The sequence below is a fragment of the Oncorhynchus masou genome, chromosome 32 (genome assembly GCF_036934945.1).
Source record: "Oncorhynchus masou masou isolate Uvic2021 chromosome 32, UVic_Omas_1.1, whole genome shotgun sequence".
NCBI classification, from domain to species: domain Eukaryota; kingdom Metazoa; phylum Chordata; class Actinopteri; order Salmoniformes; family Salmonidae; genus Oncorhynchus; species Oncorhynchus masou.
The window spans coordinates 35,043,538-35,063,250 of NC_088243.1; the positions used below are offsets into that span (position 1 = coordinate 35,043,538).

General features: G+C 38.9%; 1 protein-coding gene across 3 annotated transcripts in view; it reads right to left on the reverse strand.

The window, feature by feature from the left end:
• Window positions 1–19,713, reverse strand: part of LOC135526008 (rho guanine nucleotide exchange factor 10-like) — a 104,902-nt gene that overhangs the window by 35,595 nt on the left and 49,594 nt on the right. For 2 of the 3 annotated variants that reach the window (XM_064954025.1, XM_064954027.1), the window contains 5 exons: window positions 7,610–7,713; window positions 6,966–7,087; window positions 6,694–6,780; window positions 3,896–4,125; window positions 3,595–3,752 (listed from right to left, as the gene is read on the reverse strand). In XM_064954025.1, coding sequence (XP_064810097.1) covers window positions 3,595–3,752; window positions 3,896–4,125; window positions 6,694–6,780; window positions 6,966–7,087; window positions 7,610–7,713 — 701 coding nt within the window. The remainder of the gene's footprint in view (window positions 1–3,594; window positions 3,753–3,895; window positions 4,126–6,693; window positions 6,781–6,965; window positions 7,088–7,609; window positions 7,714–19,713) is intronic. The other variant, XM_064954026.1, reaches the window with a different exon arrangement.

Consider the following 19,713-nt stretch of genomic DNA (forward strand, 5'->3'; position numbering starts at 1 on the left):
ACCTATTTCAATTAACCGTAACAAAATGCTCTACAACAAAGCTTTCTTAGTGTCCAACAACCTTTCTCTACCCTTAACCTTGTTCTGAACACCTCCAGAACAATGGTCATGTGGTTTGGTAAGAAGAATAACCCTCTTCCCACAGGTGTAATTACTACCTCTGAGGGTTTAGAGCTTTACCTCATACAAGTACTTGGGAGTGTGTCTAGACGGTGCACTGTCCTTCTCTCAGCACATATCAAAGCTACAGACAAAAGTTAAATCTGGACTTCCTCTATCGTGATCACTCCTTTTTCACCTCAGCTGCCAAACTAACCCTGATTCAGACGACCATTCTACCCATGCTAGGTTATGGAGACATCATTTATAGATCGACAGGTAAGGGTGCTCTCGAGCGGCTAGATGTTCTTTACCATTCAGCCATCAGATTTGCCACCAATGCTCCTTATAGGACACATCACTGCACTCTATACTCCTCTGTAAACTGGTCATCTCTGTATACCCGTCGCAAGACCCACTGGTCGATGCTTATTTATAAAACCCTCTTAGGCCTCACTACCCCCTATCACAGATATCTACTGCAGCCCTCATCCTCCACATACAACACCCGTTCTGCCAGTCACATTCTGTTAAAGGTCCCCAAAGCACACACATCCCTGGGTTGCTCCTCTTCAGTTCGCTGCAGCTAGCGACTGGAACGAGCTGCAACAAACACTCAAACTGGACAGTTTATCAATCTCTTCATTCAAAGACTTAATCATGGACAATCTTACTGACAGTTGTGGCTGCTTTGTGTGATGTATTGTCTCTTCCTTCTTGACCTTTGTGCTGTTGACTAATAATAATAATAATAATAATGTTTGTACCATGTTCTGTGCTGCTACCATGTTGTGTTGCTACCATGTTGTTGCCGTGTGTTGCTGCCTTGCTATGTTGTTGTCTTAGGTCTCTCTTTATGTAGTGTTGTCTCTCTCGTTGTGATGTGTGTTTTGTCCTATATTTATATTGTATTTATTTATTGATTTTAATCCCAGGCCCCCGTCCTTGCAGGAGGCCTTTTGGTAGGCCGCCATTATAAATAAGAATTTGTTCTTAACTGACTTGCCTAGTTAAATAGAGGTTAAATAAAAAAAACAGCATAGACCAACGGCCACTGACGTTTGATTTTGTAAATTTAAAAAAAAGCAGCATCCAAAAAAAGATATGTCCTGCTCCTTCCCTAACTTTTCCTAATTGTTTGTATTTTACACTTCTCATGTGTCATGTTTTAAAATTATCATCACAAACAGAAAAGTATTTAAAGCCTTTTTACCAGTTTCTTTCACACCTAGTCCTAACTTAACCCACCAAGTCAATGTGCTGTAGGATGTTGGTACCCAGCCACGTGCTAATGAGTCTGTCTCTCCTCACTGAATGAATGACAAATGGATGAATGGGTGGTAATTGTGCACCTTAATTTAATTTAAAATTAGGACGAACTGAATGATAAAGAGGGTAAAGAGGTTGATTTAATTTATAAAGACAGTGTAAGGAGTTTGTGTATTGCCTATTTACCAGCAGCAAATCATTTGACCATGTGCCTTTGTTGTTGATACCATTCTCTTTTACTTTATAAAAATAAGCTGTTACAGAACTGCTTATTATAACTATTACTAATCCAATTTATTGTAAGGGAAACTAACAGGAAAGGGCCATCCCCAAACTGTTGCCACAAAGTTGGAAGCACAGAATCGTCTAGAATGTCATTGTTTGCTGTAGCGTTAAGATTTCCCTTCACTGGAACTATGGGGTCTAGCCTGAACCATGAAAAGCAGCCACAGACCATTATTCCTCCTCCACCAAACTTTACAGTTGGCACACTATGCATTGGGGCAGTTAGCGTTCTCCTGGCATCCGCCAACCCAGATTTGTCCGTCGGACTGCCAGATAGTGAAGTGTGATTCATCAATGGCAGTGAGCTTTACACCACTCCAGCCGACGCTAGGCAATGCGCAAGGTGATCTTATGCTTGTGTACGCGGGTCCTCTGAATTGGAAACCCATTTCATGAAGCTCCCGACGAACAGTTATTGTGCCGACGTTGCTTCTAGAGGCGGTTTGCAACTCGGTACTGAGTGTTCCAACCGAGGACAGACAATTTATGCACTTCAGCACTCGGCGGTCTCGTTCAGTGAGATTGTGTGGCTTACCACTTTGTGGCTGAGCTGTTGTTGCTCCTAGACGTTTCCACTTCACAATAACAGCACTTACAGTTGACCAGGGCAGGTCTAGCAGGGCAGACATTTGTTGAAAAGGTGGCATCCTATGACGGTGCCACATTGATGATCTCGGAGCTCTTCAGTAAGGCCATTCTCCTGCCAATATTTGTGTATGGAGATTGTATGGCTGTGTGCTCATTTTTATACACCCGTCAGCAACGGGTTTGTGTATTACCTGAAATCTTTTATATCACATTTACATACGTATTCAGACCCTTTACTCAGTACTTTGTAGAAGCACCTTTGGCAGTGATTACAGCATCATGTCTTCTTGGGTATGACGCTACAAGCTTGGCACACCTGTATTTGGGGAGTTTGTCCCATTCTTCTTTGCAGATTCTCTCAAGCTCCGTCAAGTCGGATGGCGAGCATTGCTGCACAGATATTTTCTGGTCTCTCCAGAGATGTTCGATTAGGTTCAAGTCCGGGCTCTGGCTGGGCCACTAAAGTACATTGAGACTTGTCCCGAAGCCACTCCTGCGTTGTCTTGGCTGTATGCTTAGGTTCATTGTCCTGTTGGAAGGTGAACCTTTGCCCCAGTCTGAGGTCCTGAGCACTCTGGAGCATGTTTTCATCAAGGGTCTCTTTGTATTGTGCTCCGTTCATCTTTCCCTCGATCCTGACTAGTCTCCTAGTCCCTGCCTCTGAAGAACATCCCCACAGTATGATGCTGCCACCACCATGCTTCACCGTAGGGATGGTGGCAGGTTTCCTCCAGACATGAATCTTGGCACTCAGGCCAAAGAGTTCAATCTTGGTTTCATCAGACCAGAGAATCTTGTTTCTCATGGTCTGAGTGTCTTTAGCCAAACTCCAAGCATGCTGTCATGTGCCTTTTACTGACTTTTGTCTGGACACTACCATAAAGGCCTGATTAGTTGAGTGCTGCAGAGATGGTTGTCCTTCTGGAAGATTCTCCCATCTCCACAGAGGAACTCTAGAGCTCAGTCAGAGTGACCATTGGGTTCTTGGTCACCTCCCTGAGCAAGGCCATTCTTATATAAATATATAAAAACTGTTTTCACTTTGCCATTATGGGGTATTGTGTGTAGATAGCTGAGGATACATTTTTTTTTAATCCATTTAAGAATAAGGCTGTAACGTAACACAATGTGAAAAACGTCAAGGGTTCTGAATACTTTCCAAAGGCACTGTATAGTGTAGTTTATGCACTATTTATCAACCATCGGTGCTCATGTTTGCTGCACCTTGCGGGTTGATATGCATCTGACGTATATGCTAAAGGTAACAACCCGGCAACGTTCTCTAGCTGGTGTTTATAGGCGGAAAGGCAGTTCTAGTGTTCAGAAACAGACCGCCTTCAGAACAAGCCTCACCTTGTGCTCTGGAGTAGATGGCAACTGAGCCACTCACAAGGCCAGCGTATAAACACTGCTTCTTGTGCACCAGGCTGGTCACGGTGGACTTGTCGAGGATGAAGAAGTGTTGGAGACGCACCTTCTTGGACTGCTGGCTGCTCTTATAGACTATGATACTGCAGAGGCAGAGAAAGGTTGTGAAGTGATTTCATGAGCTGTGATTCTAAATCAAATACAATAAAATCAATGAGTAGATTTATTTAGCTGACAGCAGAACCCAGAGTAGGTTATGACTACATAATCTGTTGACATCACATACCTGCCCTCCTCCATGCCCAGGCAGACAGTAGGGTTGTCACTGGCCTTCCCCACTAAGGAGAGGTTATTTTCGGGGTTCCCCATCCTATTCTCCTGGGTACTCTGCTCCGTGGGTACATAAGCCATGCACAGGATCCGAGACTCCACATTGAAACACTCTGTCACCTTGGGGCTGGAGTTCTGCATGGCCACGATGGCTATCTGACCCATCTGGTTGGTGCAGCTCGCCACCTGAACGGGGGTTAGGAGTAGTAACAGTTAGGAGTAGGGAAATACGTTTTTCATGACCACATGACCTGACCAGGAAAGACTCCATGCCCCAGCTAGAAAATACAATCCTTTCTACAGAGCTTTCTAATTCTGACCTCATCAGGGGTTGTGATATAATAGATAACATGGGGAAACAACAACCACGACAACAAACATTAACAACGCTTTTAACCACTCCAGCAGAAAACTGTACAGCAGACTGACCAATAGGAGCGTAGAGTGGGAGAGAACAGCCCTCTCAAATCCAGGCCAACAATGAGTCATATACAATGGAAAAGTGGGAGCAGTCATTGTAATGAGAACAGTCCATCACTGGAGTACATTTGGAGTCACAGAACTGTGGATGTGTTATCCCTGCCGCTGAAGTAAATACACACAGCTAAGAGGCTCTCAAACTGACACATATGGTAAATATGCCACTGGTTCAGAGTTATAGCTCATGAATGAAAGAGCCTCTGTTCAATATTTAATTCCGATCTCACTGGGAGTGGAAGAAAGCTTTTTTTTATAGGGATTTAAAGCTGATGAGTAAAATGGCTACTCGCAATAATTGGCACGGGTTACAAATCAAATCAAAGTTTGTCACGTGCGCCGAATACAACAGGTGTAGACATTACAGTGAAATGCTTACTTACAGCATCTAACCAACAGTGCAAAAAAGGTATTAGGTGAACAATAGGTAAGAAATAAAAACAGTAAAAAGACAGTGAAAAACAACAGTAGCGAAGCTACAACAGTAGTGAGGCAACAACAGTAGCAAAGCTACAACAGTAGCGAGGCTACATACAGGCACCGGTTAGTCAGGCTGATTGAGGTAGCATGAACATGTAGATATGGTTAAAGTGACTATGCATATATGATGAACAGAGAGTGACACAATGCAGATGGCCTGATTAGCATGAACATGTAGATATGGTTAAAGTGACTATGCATATATGATGAACAGAGAGTAGCGGGTGGTGGGTGGCGGGACACAATGCAGATGGCCTGGTTAGCCAATGTGTGGGGGCAATGGTTGGTCGGCCCAATTGAGGTAGTATGTACATGTAGATATGGTTAAAGTGACTATGCATATATGACGAACAGAGAGTAGCGGGTGGTGGGTGGCGGGACACAATGCAGATGGCCTGGTTAGCCAATGTGTGGGGGCAATGGTTGGTCGGGCCAATTGAGGTAGTATGTATATGAATGTACAGATAAAGTGAATATGCATATATGATAAACAGAGAGTAGCAGCAGCATAAAAGAGGGGTGGGGGAGGGCACACAATGCAAATATCCATTTGATTACTTGTTCAGGAGTTTTATGGCTTGGGGGTAAAAACTGTTGAGAAGCCTTTTTGTCCTAGACTTGGCACTCCGGTACTGCTCGCCATGCGGTAGTAGAGAGAACAGTCTATGACTGGGGTGGCTGGGGTCTTTGACAATTTTTAAGGCCTTCCTCTGACACCACCTGTTGTAGAGGTCCTAGATGGCAGGCAGCTTAGCCCCAGTGATGTACTGGGCCGTACGCACTACCCTCTGTCGTGCCTTGTGGTTGGAGGACGAACTGATTTAAGTTTCCCGGCATTAATGTCTCCGGTCACTAGGAGCACCGCCTCTGGGTGAGTGGTTTCCTGTTAGCTTATTTCCTTATACAGCTGACTGAGTGGTCGTAGTGCCAGCATCTGTCTGTGGTGTTAAATAAACAGCCACGAAAAGTGTAGCTGAGAACTCTAGGCAAGTAGTGTGGCCTGCAATTTATCACAAGATACTCAGGCAAGCAAAATCTAGAGACTTCCTTTGGATTGTGCACCAGCTGTTGTTTACAAATATGCACAGAAAACCCCCCTCGCACCCCCGGAGTGTGCTGTTCCATCTTGCCGGTGCATTGTATATCCTGCGAGCTGAATATCCACGTCAACATTCAGCCACGAGTCTGTGAAAAACAGGATATTACAGTTTTTGATGTTCCGTTGGTAGGACATTCGTAATTGTACCTCGTCTAAATGATTGTCCAATGATTGACTGTAACGGCAGCTTTCCCACTCGCCTTCTGCAGATCCTCACGAGGCATCCCGCTCTGTGTCCTCTGTACCTGCGTCTCCTCCTCTTGCAGATAACTGGATTGTTGGCCTTGTCGGGTGTTTGGAGAATGTCCTGTGCGTCATGCTTGTTGAAGAAAAAATCTTCATCTAATCCGAGGTGAGTGATCTCTGTCCTGATATCCAGAAGTTATTTTTTGCCATAAGATACGGTTGCAGAAACACTATGTACAAATAACGCAAAAAAAACAACAACATAATAGCACAATTGGTTGGGCACCCGTAAAACTGCTGCCATTTCTTTCGGCGCCAATTTAGTCAAAAAAAAGCACAACAGACCTAAATTGGCATCATTTGTAATGCAATTATGTACATACATGGATGTCCATGCTGTCCATTGACAATCTCTTGTATAACATCTATGACTTCAATTGTTGTTTAGACCTTATTACCAAGGGTTCAAGTAAAGTGCCATCAAATGACAGAAAGCCAGGTGTCTTACTCACCCACACACAGCCGTGTCCGAGTGCAGGTGTGTCTGCTGTGGTCCCTATGTTGATGTGGGGCTCGGGGTTATGGACCGCACACTCCACCTGACAGAGATAAAGAGAAACAGACTTACACATGTAAAGTGAAGAGTGGTGTACGTAGATTATACTAGTTTCCTACATGGCATTGTAACAAATGAATAATGTGGTCAAGGGATAGGTCATCTTTAGATGTAGCCTTTGACCCTGCCCATGGCTGACAGGGGTGGTATGGGGGAGGTGATGCCCACCTTGAACTCCTGTAGTTTGGACATGACCACAGGCATCTGCCTGAGCAGGAGAGGATGTTTCTGCTTCTTGATCTGGTTACCATCATCCTCCGCAAAGAACCAGCCCTGCAGATTGTCCTCCTCTGTTAACACACACACACACACACACACACACACACACACGATTTCATTTCTAAGAGGAACACTATCGCCACTGTGGAGCAGTGATCCTAAATTCAAACCTTGAAATATTACATTTCCAAATATGTTACATAACACCCAATTCCATAATCTGAACACCAGATTCAGAAGTTATAACTTTACAATCCATTTTACAGTCCAATGAGCCAGGGCTGGAAAAAAGTGAATTTCAACTCATGATATTTTCTTGGAAAACACTGATTTTTAAATACCCATTGCTATGCGACTAAACCTTGAGTTTGGAAATGAGCCACGAAGCCAGTGGCAGTTTAAAATAATCACAAGTGGAAAAGGGCAGTGAGGCAGAGAGAGGCTGTCCCCGCTGCATACACTCACTACAGTCCTCTATGGAACTACAAAGTGACAAGAGGCAATGGGGAGAAGCAATAGGAACACAAAATATCCAACACAAACAGACAGAGCATTGGGTCTGTGATTGTGACTGAGGCCAGACTAAGACATACCCAGAGCCAGCTTGGCCATCTGCAGGTTACTGATCCAGGACTGTTTGATGGCTGGAGAAAAGGTATTGAACACAGCAGAAAAGTATGTGGCCCTGCCAGACCTGCTAAGAGGGAGAGAGAGAGAAGAGATAAATGGACAGACAGCATTGTTGAGACAGTGACAGTATCCATTACATAGAGTCTATTGCATAGAGATTGAATCCTGGAGTGTATTAACGGTTCTGCATCACGACATTCACTTCAATTTTTTTTTAAATAATCAGCTAATAGCAGGAACAGCACAATCTAGTGGTCAGAACCTCGTAATATCAGGATGTTAGATGGGACATAAACCCAACAACTTTAATGACTAATACATTACATAAGATGAAGATACTACTTGACAAATATAGAGAGCTGTTACTATATACTCGTTGTTGGGAGGGGGGGGGGGGGCTGGCGTGTCCGTGAGTTTGATCCAAATCAGATTTTTGGTACTATAATTATAGAATATTCTATTTCAACAAAATAATTTTTCCAGAGAGCTTATCTTATCCATTTCTAACTACAGAACAAATCAGAGATGGTGGGTGTCATGGCTTGCTGTCGGGGTAGGGGGATCTGTGTGACCCTAACAGCTGAAAGGACATGTGATCCTGCACTCCTTAGGGGCTTTTCTCATTGACAAAAGTTGAAGGAGGCAGCGCACTGACATTTCAATTGACATAATATGTACATGAACTTTTAAATTCACATCCACAAAGGAACGTCGTGTGGGTTTGGCGCTAGGCAACGGACATTTACCATAACGATCCCTATAAAATATCCCAGTACAGGCACTAGCCAGCATGCCTCAACTATGCACTCGACTTTATATCTTAACCATACTACACGATTGAAAAATGGAACCAAACCACATCACACTCTTGAATAACACGACAATACACACGGACGTGCAGAAAAAAGGGTTTATTTTCTCGTTTGAAGGCTATACTCATTACATTTTATTACATTACATTTTATTACATTTTCTCGTCTGAAGGCTATACTCATTACATTTTATTACATTACCTCTTCTCGTCTGAAGGCTATACTCATTACATTTTATTACATTACATTTTATTACCTCTTCTCGTCTGAAGGCTATACTCATTACATTTTATTACATTACATTTTCTCGTCTGAAGGCTATACTCACCACATTTTATTACATTACATTTTCTCGTCTGAAGGCTATACTCATCACATTACATTTTCTCGTCTGAAGGCTATACTCATTACATTTTATTACATTACATTTTCTCGTCTGAAGGCTATACTCATTACATTTTTTCTCGTCTGAAGGCTATACTCATTTTATTACATTACATTTTCTCGTCTGAAGGCTATACTCATTACATTTTATTACATTTTACATTTTCTCGTCTGAAGGCTATACTCATTACATTTTATTACATTTTCTCGTCTGAAGGCTATACTCATTACATTTTCTCTTCTCGTCTGAAGGCTATACTCATTACATTTTAAGGCTATACTCATTACATTTTCTCGTCTGAAGGCTATACTCATTACATTTTATTACATTACATTTTATTACATTTTCTCGTCTGAAGGCTATACTCATTACATTTTCTCATCTGAAGGCTATACTCACCACATTTTATTACATTACATTTTCTCGTCTGAAGGCTATACTCATTACATTTTATTACATTTTTTCGTCTGAAGGCTATACTCATTACATTCTATTACATTACATTATCTCGTCTGAAGGCTATACTCATTTTATTACATTTTCTCGTCTGAAGGCTATACTCATTACATTTTCTTCTGAAGGCTATACTCATTACATTTTCTCGTCTGAAGGCTATACTCATTACATTTTCTCTTCTCGTCTGAAGGCTATACTCATTACATTTTCTCGTCTGAAGGCTATACTCACCACATTTTATTACATTTTCTCGTCTGAAGGCTATACTCATTACATTTTATTACATTACATTATCTCGTCTGAAGGCTATACTCATTACATTTTCTCGTCTGAAGGCTATACTCATTTTACATTTTTTCTCGTCTGAAGGCTATACTCATTACATTTTCATTACATTATCTGAAGGCTATACTCATTACATTTTCTCGTCTGAAGGCTATACTCATTACATTTTCTCGTCTGAAGGCTATACTCATTACATTTTCTCGTCTCAAGGCTATACTCATTACATTTTCTCGTCTGAAGGCTATACTCATTACATTTTCTCGTCTGAAGGCTATACTCATTACATTTTATTACATTACATTTTATTACCTCTTCTCGTCTGAAGGCTATACTCGTTACATTTTCTCGTCTGAAGGCTATACTCGTTACATTTTCTCATCTGAAGGCTATACTCACCACATTTTATTACATTACATTTTCTCGTCTGAAGGCTATACTCATTACATTTTCTCGTCTGAAGGCTATACTCATCACATTCTATTACATTACATTATCTCGTCTGAAGGCTATACTCATTACATTTTCTCGTCTGAAGGCTATACTCATTACATTTTCTCGTCTGAAGGCTATACTCATTACATTTTCTCGTCTGAAGGCTATACTCATTACATTTTCTCGTCTGAAGGCTATACTCGTTACATTTTCTCGTCTGAAGGCTATACTCGTTACATTTTCTCGTCTGAAGGCTATACTCATTACATTTTATTACATTATCTCGTCTGAAGGCTATACTCATTACATTTTCTCGTCTGAAGGCTATACTCATTACATTTTCTCGTCTGAAGGCTATACTCATTACATTTTCTCGTCTGAAGGCTATACTCATTACATTTTCTCGTCTGAAGGCTATACTCATTACATTTTCTCGTCTGAAGGCTATACTCATTACATTTTCTCGTCTCAAGGCTATACTCATTACATTTTCTCGTCTGAAGGCTATACTCATTACATTTTCTCGTCTGAAGGCTATACTCATTACATTTTCTCGTCTGAAGGCTATACTCATTACATTTTCTCGTCTGAAGGCTATACTCGTTACATTTTCTCGTCTGAAGGCTATACTCACCACATTTTATTACATTACATTTTCTCGTCTGAAGGCTATACTCATTACATTTTCTCTTCTGAAGGCTATACTCATTACATTTTATTACATTACATTTTCTCGTCTGAAGGCTATACTCATCACATTTTATTACATTACATTTTCTCGTCTGAAGGCTATACTCACCACATTACATTTTCTCGTCTGAAGGCTATACTCATTACATTTTATTACATTACATTTTCTCGTCTGAAGGCTATACTCATTACATTTTATTACATTACATTTTCTCGTCTGAAGGCTATACTCATTACATTTTCTCGTCTGAAGGCTATACTCATTACATTTTCTCGTCTGAAGGCTATACTCATTACATTTTCTCGTCTGAAGGCTATACTCATTACATTTTCTCGTCTGAAGGCTATACTCATTACATTTTATTACATTACATTTTATTACCTCTTCTCGTCTGAAGGCTATACTTCTATTACATTTTTTCTCGTCTGAAGGCTATACTCGTTACATTTTCTCGTCTGAAGGCTATACTCACCACATTTTATTACATTACATTTTCTCGTCTGAAGGCTATACTCATTACATTTTCTCGTCTGAAGGCTATACTCATCACATTCTATTACATTACATTTTCTCGTCTGAAGGCTATACTCATTACATTTTCTCGTCTGAAGGCTATACTCATTACATTTTCTCGTCTGAAGGCTATACTCATTACATTTTCTCGTCTGAAGGCTATACTCATTACATTTTCTCGTCTGAAGGCTATACTCATTACATTTTCTCGTCTGAAGGCTATACTCGTTACATTTTCTCGTCTGAAGGCTATACTCACCACATTTTATTACATTTTCTCGTCTGAAGGCTATACTCATTACATTTTCTTCTGAAGGCTATACTCATTACATTTTCTCGTCTGAAGGCTATACTCATTACATTTTCTCGTCTGAAGGCTATACATTACATTTTCTCGTCTGAAGGCTATACTCATTACATTTTATTACATTACATTTTCTCGTCTGAAGGCTATACTCATTTTTCTACATTTTTTCTCGTCTGAAGGCTATACTCATTACATTTTCTCGTCTGAAGGCTATACTCATTACATTTTCTCGTCTGAAGGCTATACTCATTACATTTTCTCGTCTGAAGGCTATACTCATTACATTTTATTACATTACATTTTCTCGTCTGAAGGCTATACTCATTACATTTTATTACATTACATTTTCTCGTCTGAAGGCTATACTACTCATTACATTTTCTCGTCTGAAGGCTATACTCATTACATTTTTACATTACATTTTCTCTCGTCTGAAGGCTATACTCATTACATTTTATTACATTACATTTTATTACATTTTCTCGTCTGAAGGCTATACTCATTACATTTTATTACCTCTTCTCGTCTGAAGGCTATACTCATTACATTTTATTACCTCTTCTCGTCTGAAGGCTATACTCATTACATTTTATTACATTACCTCTTCTCGTCTGAAGGCTATACTCATTACATTTTATTACATTACATTTTCTCGTCTGAAGGCTATACTCATTACATTTTATTACCTCTTCTCGTCTGAAGGCTATACTCATTACATTTTATTACCTCTTCTCGTCTGAAGGCTATACTCATTACATTTTATTACATTACATTTTCTCGTCTGAAGGCTATACTCATTACATTTTATTACATTACATTTTCTCGTCTGAAGGCTATACTCATTACATTTTATTACATTCTCTCGTCTGAAGGCTATACTCATTACATTTTCTCGTCTGAAGGCTATACATTACATTTTCTCGTCTGAAGGCTATACTCATTACATTTTATTCTGACATTATTACATTTTCTCGTCTGAAGGCTATACTTTTCATTACATTTTCTCGTCTGAAGGCTATACTCATTACATTTTCTCGTCTGAAGGCTATACTCGTTACATTTTCTCGTCTGAAGGCTATACTCGTTACATTTTCTCGTCTGAAGGCTATACTCATTACATTTTATTACATTACATTTTCTCGTCTGAAGGCTATACTCATCACATTCTATTACATTACATTTTCTCGTCTGAAGGCTATACTCATTACATTTTCTCGTCTGAAGGCTATACTCATTACATTTTCTTACATTTTCTCGTCTGAAGGCTATACTCATTACATTTTCTCGTCTGAAGGCTATACTCATTACATTTTCTCGTCTGAAGGCTATACTCATTACATTTTCTCGTCTGAAGGCTATACTCATTACATTTTTTCTCGTCTGAAGGCTATACTCATTACATTTTCATTTTCTCGTCTGAAGGCTATACTCATTTTTATTACATTTTTTCTCGTCTGAAGGCTATACTCATTACATTTTCTCGTCTGAAGGCTATACTCATTACATTTTCTCGTCTGAAGGCTATACTCATTACATTTTCTCGTCTGAAGGCTATTACATTTTATTACATTACATTTTCTCGTCTGAAGGCTATACTCATTACATTTTATTACATTACATTACATTTTTTCTCGTCTGAAGGCTATACTCATTACATTTTCTCGTCTGAAGGCTATACTCATTACATTTTCTCGTCTGAAGGCTATACTCATTACATTTTCTCGTCTGAAGGCTATACTCATTACATTTTCATTACATTTTCTCGTCTGAAGGCTATACTCATTACATTTTCATTACATTACATTTTCTCGTCTGAAGGCTATACTCATTTCTATTACATTACATTTTCTCGTCTGAAGGCTATACTCATTACATTTTCTCGTCTGAAGGCTATACTCATTACATTTTCTCGTCTGAAGGCTATACTCATTACATTTTCTCGTCTGAAGGCTATACTCATTACATTTTCTCGTCTGAAGGCTATACTCATTACATTTTCTCGTCTGAAGGCTATACTCATTTTATTACACATTTTATTACATTACATTTTCTCGTCTGAAGGCTATACTCATTACATTTTTTTCTCGTCTAATTACATTACATCTCGTCTGAAGGCTATACTCATTACATTTTATTACATTACATTTTCTCGTCTGAAGGCTATACTCATTACATTTTTTCTCGTCTGAAGGCTATACTCATTACATTTTCTCGTCTGAAGGCTATACTCATTACATTTTCTCGTCTGAAGGCTATACTCATTACATTTTCTCGTCTGAAGGCTATACTCATTACATTTTACATTTTTTCTCGTCTGAAGGCTATACTCATTACATTTTCTCGTCTGAAGGCTATACTCATTACATTTTATTACATTACATTTTCTCGTCTGAAGGCTATACTCATTACATTTTTTCTCGTCTACATTCACATTTTATTACATTTTTTCTCGTCTGAAGGCTATACTCATTACATTTTATTACATTACATTTTCTCGTCTGAAGGCTATACTTCATTACATTTTCTCGTCTGAAGGCTATACTCATTACATTTTATTAAGGCTATTACATTTTCTCGTCTGAAGGCTATACTCATTACATTTTCTCGTCTGAAGGCTATACTCATTACATTTTCTCGTCTGAAGGCTATACTCATTACATTTTATTACATTACATTTTCTCGTCTGAAGGCTATACTCATTACATTTTCTCGTCTGAAGGCTATACTCATTTTTATTACATTTTCTCGTCTGAAGGCTATACTCATCACATTCTATTACGTTACATTATCTCGTCTGAAGGCTATACTCATTACATTACATTTTCTCGTCTGAAGGCTATACTCATTACATTTTCTCGTCTGAAGGCTATACTCATCACATTTTATTACATTACATTTTCTCGTCTGAAGGCTATACTCACCACATTTTATTACATTACATTTTCTCGTCTGAAGGCTATACTCATTACATTTTATTACATTACATTTTCTCGTCTGAAGGCTATACTCATCACATTTTATTACATTACATTTTCTCGTCTGAAGGCTATACTCATTACATTTTATTACATTACATTTTCTCGTCTGAAGGCTATACTCATTACATTTTATTACATTACATTTTCTCGTCTGAAGGCTATACTCATTACATTTTCTCGTCTGAAGGCTATACTCATTACATTTTCTCGTCTGAAGGCTATACTCATTACATTTTCTCGTCTGAAGGCTATACTCATTACATTTTATTACATTACATTTTCTCGTCTGAAGGCTATACTCATCACATTTTATTACATTACATTTTCTCGTCTGAAGGCTATACTCATTACATTTTATTACATTACATTTTCTCGTCTGAAGGCTATACTCATTACATTTTCTCGTCTGAAGGCTATACTCATTACATTTTATTACATTACATTTTCTCGTCTGAAGGCTATACTCATTACATTTTATTACATTTTCTCGTCTGAAGGCTATACTCATTACATTTTATTACATTACATTTTCTCGTCTGAAGGCTATACTCATTACATTTTATTACATTACATTTTCATTTTCGTCTGAAGGCTATACTCATTACATTTTATTACATTACCTTTCTCGTCTGAAGGCTATACTCATTACATTTTATTACATTACATTTTCTCGTCTGAAGGCTATACTCATTACATTTTATTACATTACATTTTCTCGTCTGAAGGCTATACTCATTTTTATTACATTACATTTTCTCGTCTGAAGGCTATACTTTTATTACATTACATTTTCTCGTCTGAAGGCTATACTCATTACATTTTCTCGTCTGAAGGCTATACTCATTACATTTTATTACATTACATTTTCTCGTCTGAAGGCTATACTCATTACATTTTATTATTTTCTCGTCTGAAGGCTATACTCATTACATTTTTTCTTACATTTTCTCGTCTGAAGGCTATACTCATTACATTTTCTTACATTTTCTCGTCTGAAGGCTATACTCATCACATTTTATTACATTACCTTTCTCGTCTGAAGGCTATACTCATTACATTTTATTACATTACATTTTCTCGTCTGAAGGCTATACTCATTACATTTATTACATTACATTTCTCGTCTGAAGGCTATACTCATTACATTACATTTTCTCGTCTGAAGGCTATACTCATTACATTTTATTCTGAAGGCTATACTCTTTTTCTCGTCTGAAGGCTATACTCACCACATTTTATTACATTACATTTTCTCGTCTGAAGGCTATACTCATTACATTTTATTACATTTTTTCTCGTCTGAAGGCTATACTCGTTACATTTTCTCGTCTGAAGGCTATACTCATTACATTTTATTACATTACATTTTCTCGTCTGAAGGCTATACTCATTACATTTTCGTCTGAAGGCTATACTGAAGTCTGAAGGCTATACTCATTACATTTTCTTTTCGTCTGAAGGCTATACTTTATTACATTTTTTCGTCTGAAGGCTATACTCATTACATTTTCTCGTCTGAAGGCTATACTCATTACATTTTCTCGTCTGAAGGCTATACTCATTACATTTTCTCGTCTGAAGGCTATACTCGTTACATTTTCTCGTCTGAAGGCTATACTCATTACATTTTCTCGTCTGAAGGCTATACTCATTACATTTTCTCGTCTGAAGGCTATACTCATTACATTTTCTCGTCTGAAGGCTATACTCATTACATTTTCTCGTCTGAAGGCTATACTCATTACATTTTCTCGTCTGAAGGCTATACTCATTACATTTTCTCGTCTGAAGGCTATACTCATTACATTTTCTCGTCTGAAGGCTATACTCATTACATTTTCTCGTCTGAAGGCTATACTCATTACATTTTCTCGTCTGAAGGCTATACTCATTACATTTTCTCGTCTGAAGGCTATACTCATTACATTTTCTCGTCTGAAGGCTATACTCATTACATTTTCTCGTCTGAAGGCTATACTCATTACATTTTCTATACGTTACATTTTCTTATACTCATTACATTTTCTCGTCTGAAGGCTATACTCATTACATTTTCTCGTCTGAAGGCTATACTCATTACATTTTCTCGTCTGAAGGCTATACTCATTACATTTTCTCGTCTGAAGGCTATACTCATTACATTTTCTCGTCTGAAGGCTATACTCATTACATTTTCTCGTCTGAAGGCTATACTCATTACATTTTCTCGTCTGAAGGCTATACTCATTACATTTTCTCGTCTGAAGGCTATACTCATTACATTTTCTCGTCTGAAGGCTATACTCATTACATTTTCTATACGTCTCGAAGGCTATACTCATTACATTTTCTCGTCTGAAGGCTATACTCATTACATTTTCTCGTCTGAAGGCTATACTCATTACATTTTCTCGTCTGAAGGCTATACTCATTACATTTTCTCGTCTGAAGGCTATACTCATTACATTTTCTCGTCTGAAGGCTATACTCATTACATTTTCTCGTCTGAAGGCTATACTCATTACATTTTCTCGTCTGAAGGCTATACTCATTACATTTTCTCGTCTGAAGGCTATACTCATTACATTTTCTCGTCTGAAGGCTATACTCATTACATTCTATTACATTACATTTTCTCGTCTGAAGGCTATACTCATTACATTTTCTCGTCTGAAGGCTTACATTACATTTTCTCGTCTGAAGGCTATACTCATTACATTTTCTCGTCTGAAGGCTATACTCATTACATTCTATTACATTACATTTTCTCGTCTGAAGGCTATACTCATTACATTCTATTACATTACATTTTCTCGTCTGAAGGCTATACTCATCACATTTTATCTCGTCTGAAGGCTATACTCATTACATTTTCTCGTCTGAAGGCTATACTCATTACATTTTCTCGTCTGAAGGCTATACTCATTACATTCTATTACATTACATTTTCTCGTCTGAAGGCTATACTCATTACATTTTATTACATTACATTTTCTCGTCTGAAGGCTATACTCATTACATTTTCTCGTCTGAAGGCTATACTCATTACATTTTCTTACATTTTCTTACATTTTCTCGTCTGAAGGCTATACTCATCACATTTTATTACATTACATTTTCTCGTCTGAAGGCTATACTCATTACATTCTATTACATTACATTTTCTCGTCTGAAGGCTTTACTCATTACATTTTATTACATTACATTTTCTCGTCTGAAGGCTATACTCATTACATTTTATTACATTACATTTTCTCGTCTGAAGGCTATACTCATTACATTTTATCTTCAAGAGCAGAGTTGCTAACAGCCGGTCTTCAAGTAACGTTAGCCTATCAAAAATGAAAAATTAGGCCTACAATCCCTCTCATACAAATATAAAAGTACAGTAGGGCTAGCTGACTTAAAACATTACGTCATCAGGCTTCATTTTTATAAATATATCAAATCATTTGGCCTACATGTGGTCAAAGCTAATTGCATTTGAAAATGTGGGTATAATATACAGCTGAAGTCGGAAGTTTACATACACCTTAGCCAAATACATTTAAACTCCGCCTTTCACAATTCCTGACATGTAATCCTAGTAAAAATGTCCCGTCTTAGGATCACCACTTTATTTTAAGAATGTGAAATGTCAGAATAAAAAGGAGAGAATTATTTATTTCAACTTTTATTACTTTCATCACGTTCCGTGGGTCAGAAGTTCACATACACTCAATGAGTATTTGAAAGCATTGCCTTGAAATTGTTTAACATGGGGCAAACGTTTTGGTTAGCCATCCCACAATAAATTGGGTGAATTTTGGCCCATTCCTCCTGACAGAGCTGGTGTAACTGAGTCAGGTTTATAGGCCTCCTTGCTCGCACACGCTTTGCAGTTCTGCCCACAAATGTTCTATAGGATTGAGGTCAAAGCTTTGTGATGGCCACTTCAATACCTTGACTTAGTTGTGCTTAAGCCATTTTGCCACACCTTTGGAAGTATGCTTAGGGTCACTGTCCATTTGGAAGACCCATTTGCAGCCAAGCATTTAACTTCATGACTGATGTCTTGATGTTGCTTCAATATATCCACATCGTTTTCCTCCCTGATTTCATCTATTTTGTGAAGTGCACCTGTCCCTACTGCAGAAAAGCACCCCCACAACATGATGCTGCCACCCCCGTGCTTCACGGTTGGGTTGGTGTTCTTCAGCTTGCAAGCCAACCTTTCTTTCGGTCCACGCCATTTCCGGTCACAACTTGCAGACCTGTTTCCGAGTTGCTGTGCTGTGCGTTTTGTTGCCAACCTATTTTGCTACCTGACAACTTTACGGTTTTTACTTTTTAATTACTGTTATATATATATATATATATATATAACCCCCCCAACTTTTTCACTCCAGACGCTTTATCTGGACACGATTCGTCAGGACCTCCAACAGCCAAGCTAAGTAGTAACATTAACATGATGCCTTCTAATTGCAGTCGCTGTACTCGCCTTACGGCGAGGATAGCTGTGCTACAAGCCCGGCTTCAGACGCAATCGTTAGGCAAGGGTAATTTCAGTGTAGGAAAGGATGAAACAGCGTCTGTGCCACCAGTAAGTACAGATAGTAGTATAAATCCCCTGGCACAGTCCCCGCAGCCGGACAACTTTCTCACGGTTTCTGGAAGGAAATGCTGTAGGAACGCTCAACCGGTGTCGCTCATTCACCAGACAGAAAATTTCAACCGGTTTTCCCCATTAAGCAGCAAGTCGGAGTCAGAGGCCGAGCCTTCTCTGGTCTCTACTCCTCCCGTTACGGGGTCTGAGACGCCGAAGCTTCCCACCATTAGCTCTGACAAATTGAAAACTCTAGTCATTGGCGACTCCATTACCCGCAGTATTAGACTTAAAACGAATCATCCAGCGATCATACACTGTTTACCGGGGGGCAGGGCTACCAACGTTAAGGCTAATCTGAAGATGGTACTGGCTAAAGCTAAAACTGGCGAGTGTAGAGAGTATAGAGATATTGTTATCCACATCGGCACCAACGATGTTAGGATGAAACAGTAAGAGATCACCAAGCGCAACATAGCTTCTGCGTGTAAATCAGCTAGAAAGATGTGTCGGCATCGAGTAATTGTCTCTGGCCCCCTCCCAGTTAGGGGGAGTGATGAGCTCTACAGCAGAGTCTCACAACTCAATCGCTGGTTGAAAACTGTTTTCTGCCCCTCCCAAAAGTTAGAATTTGTAGATAA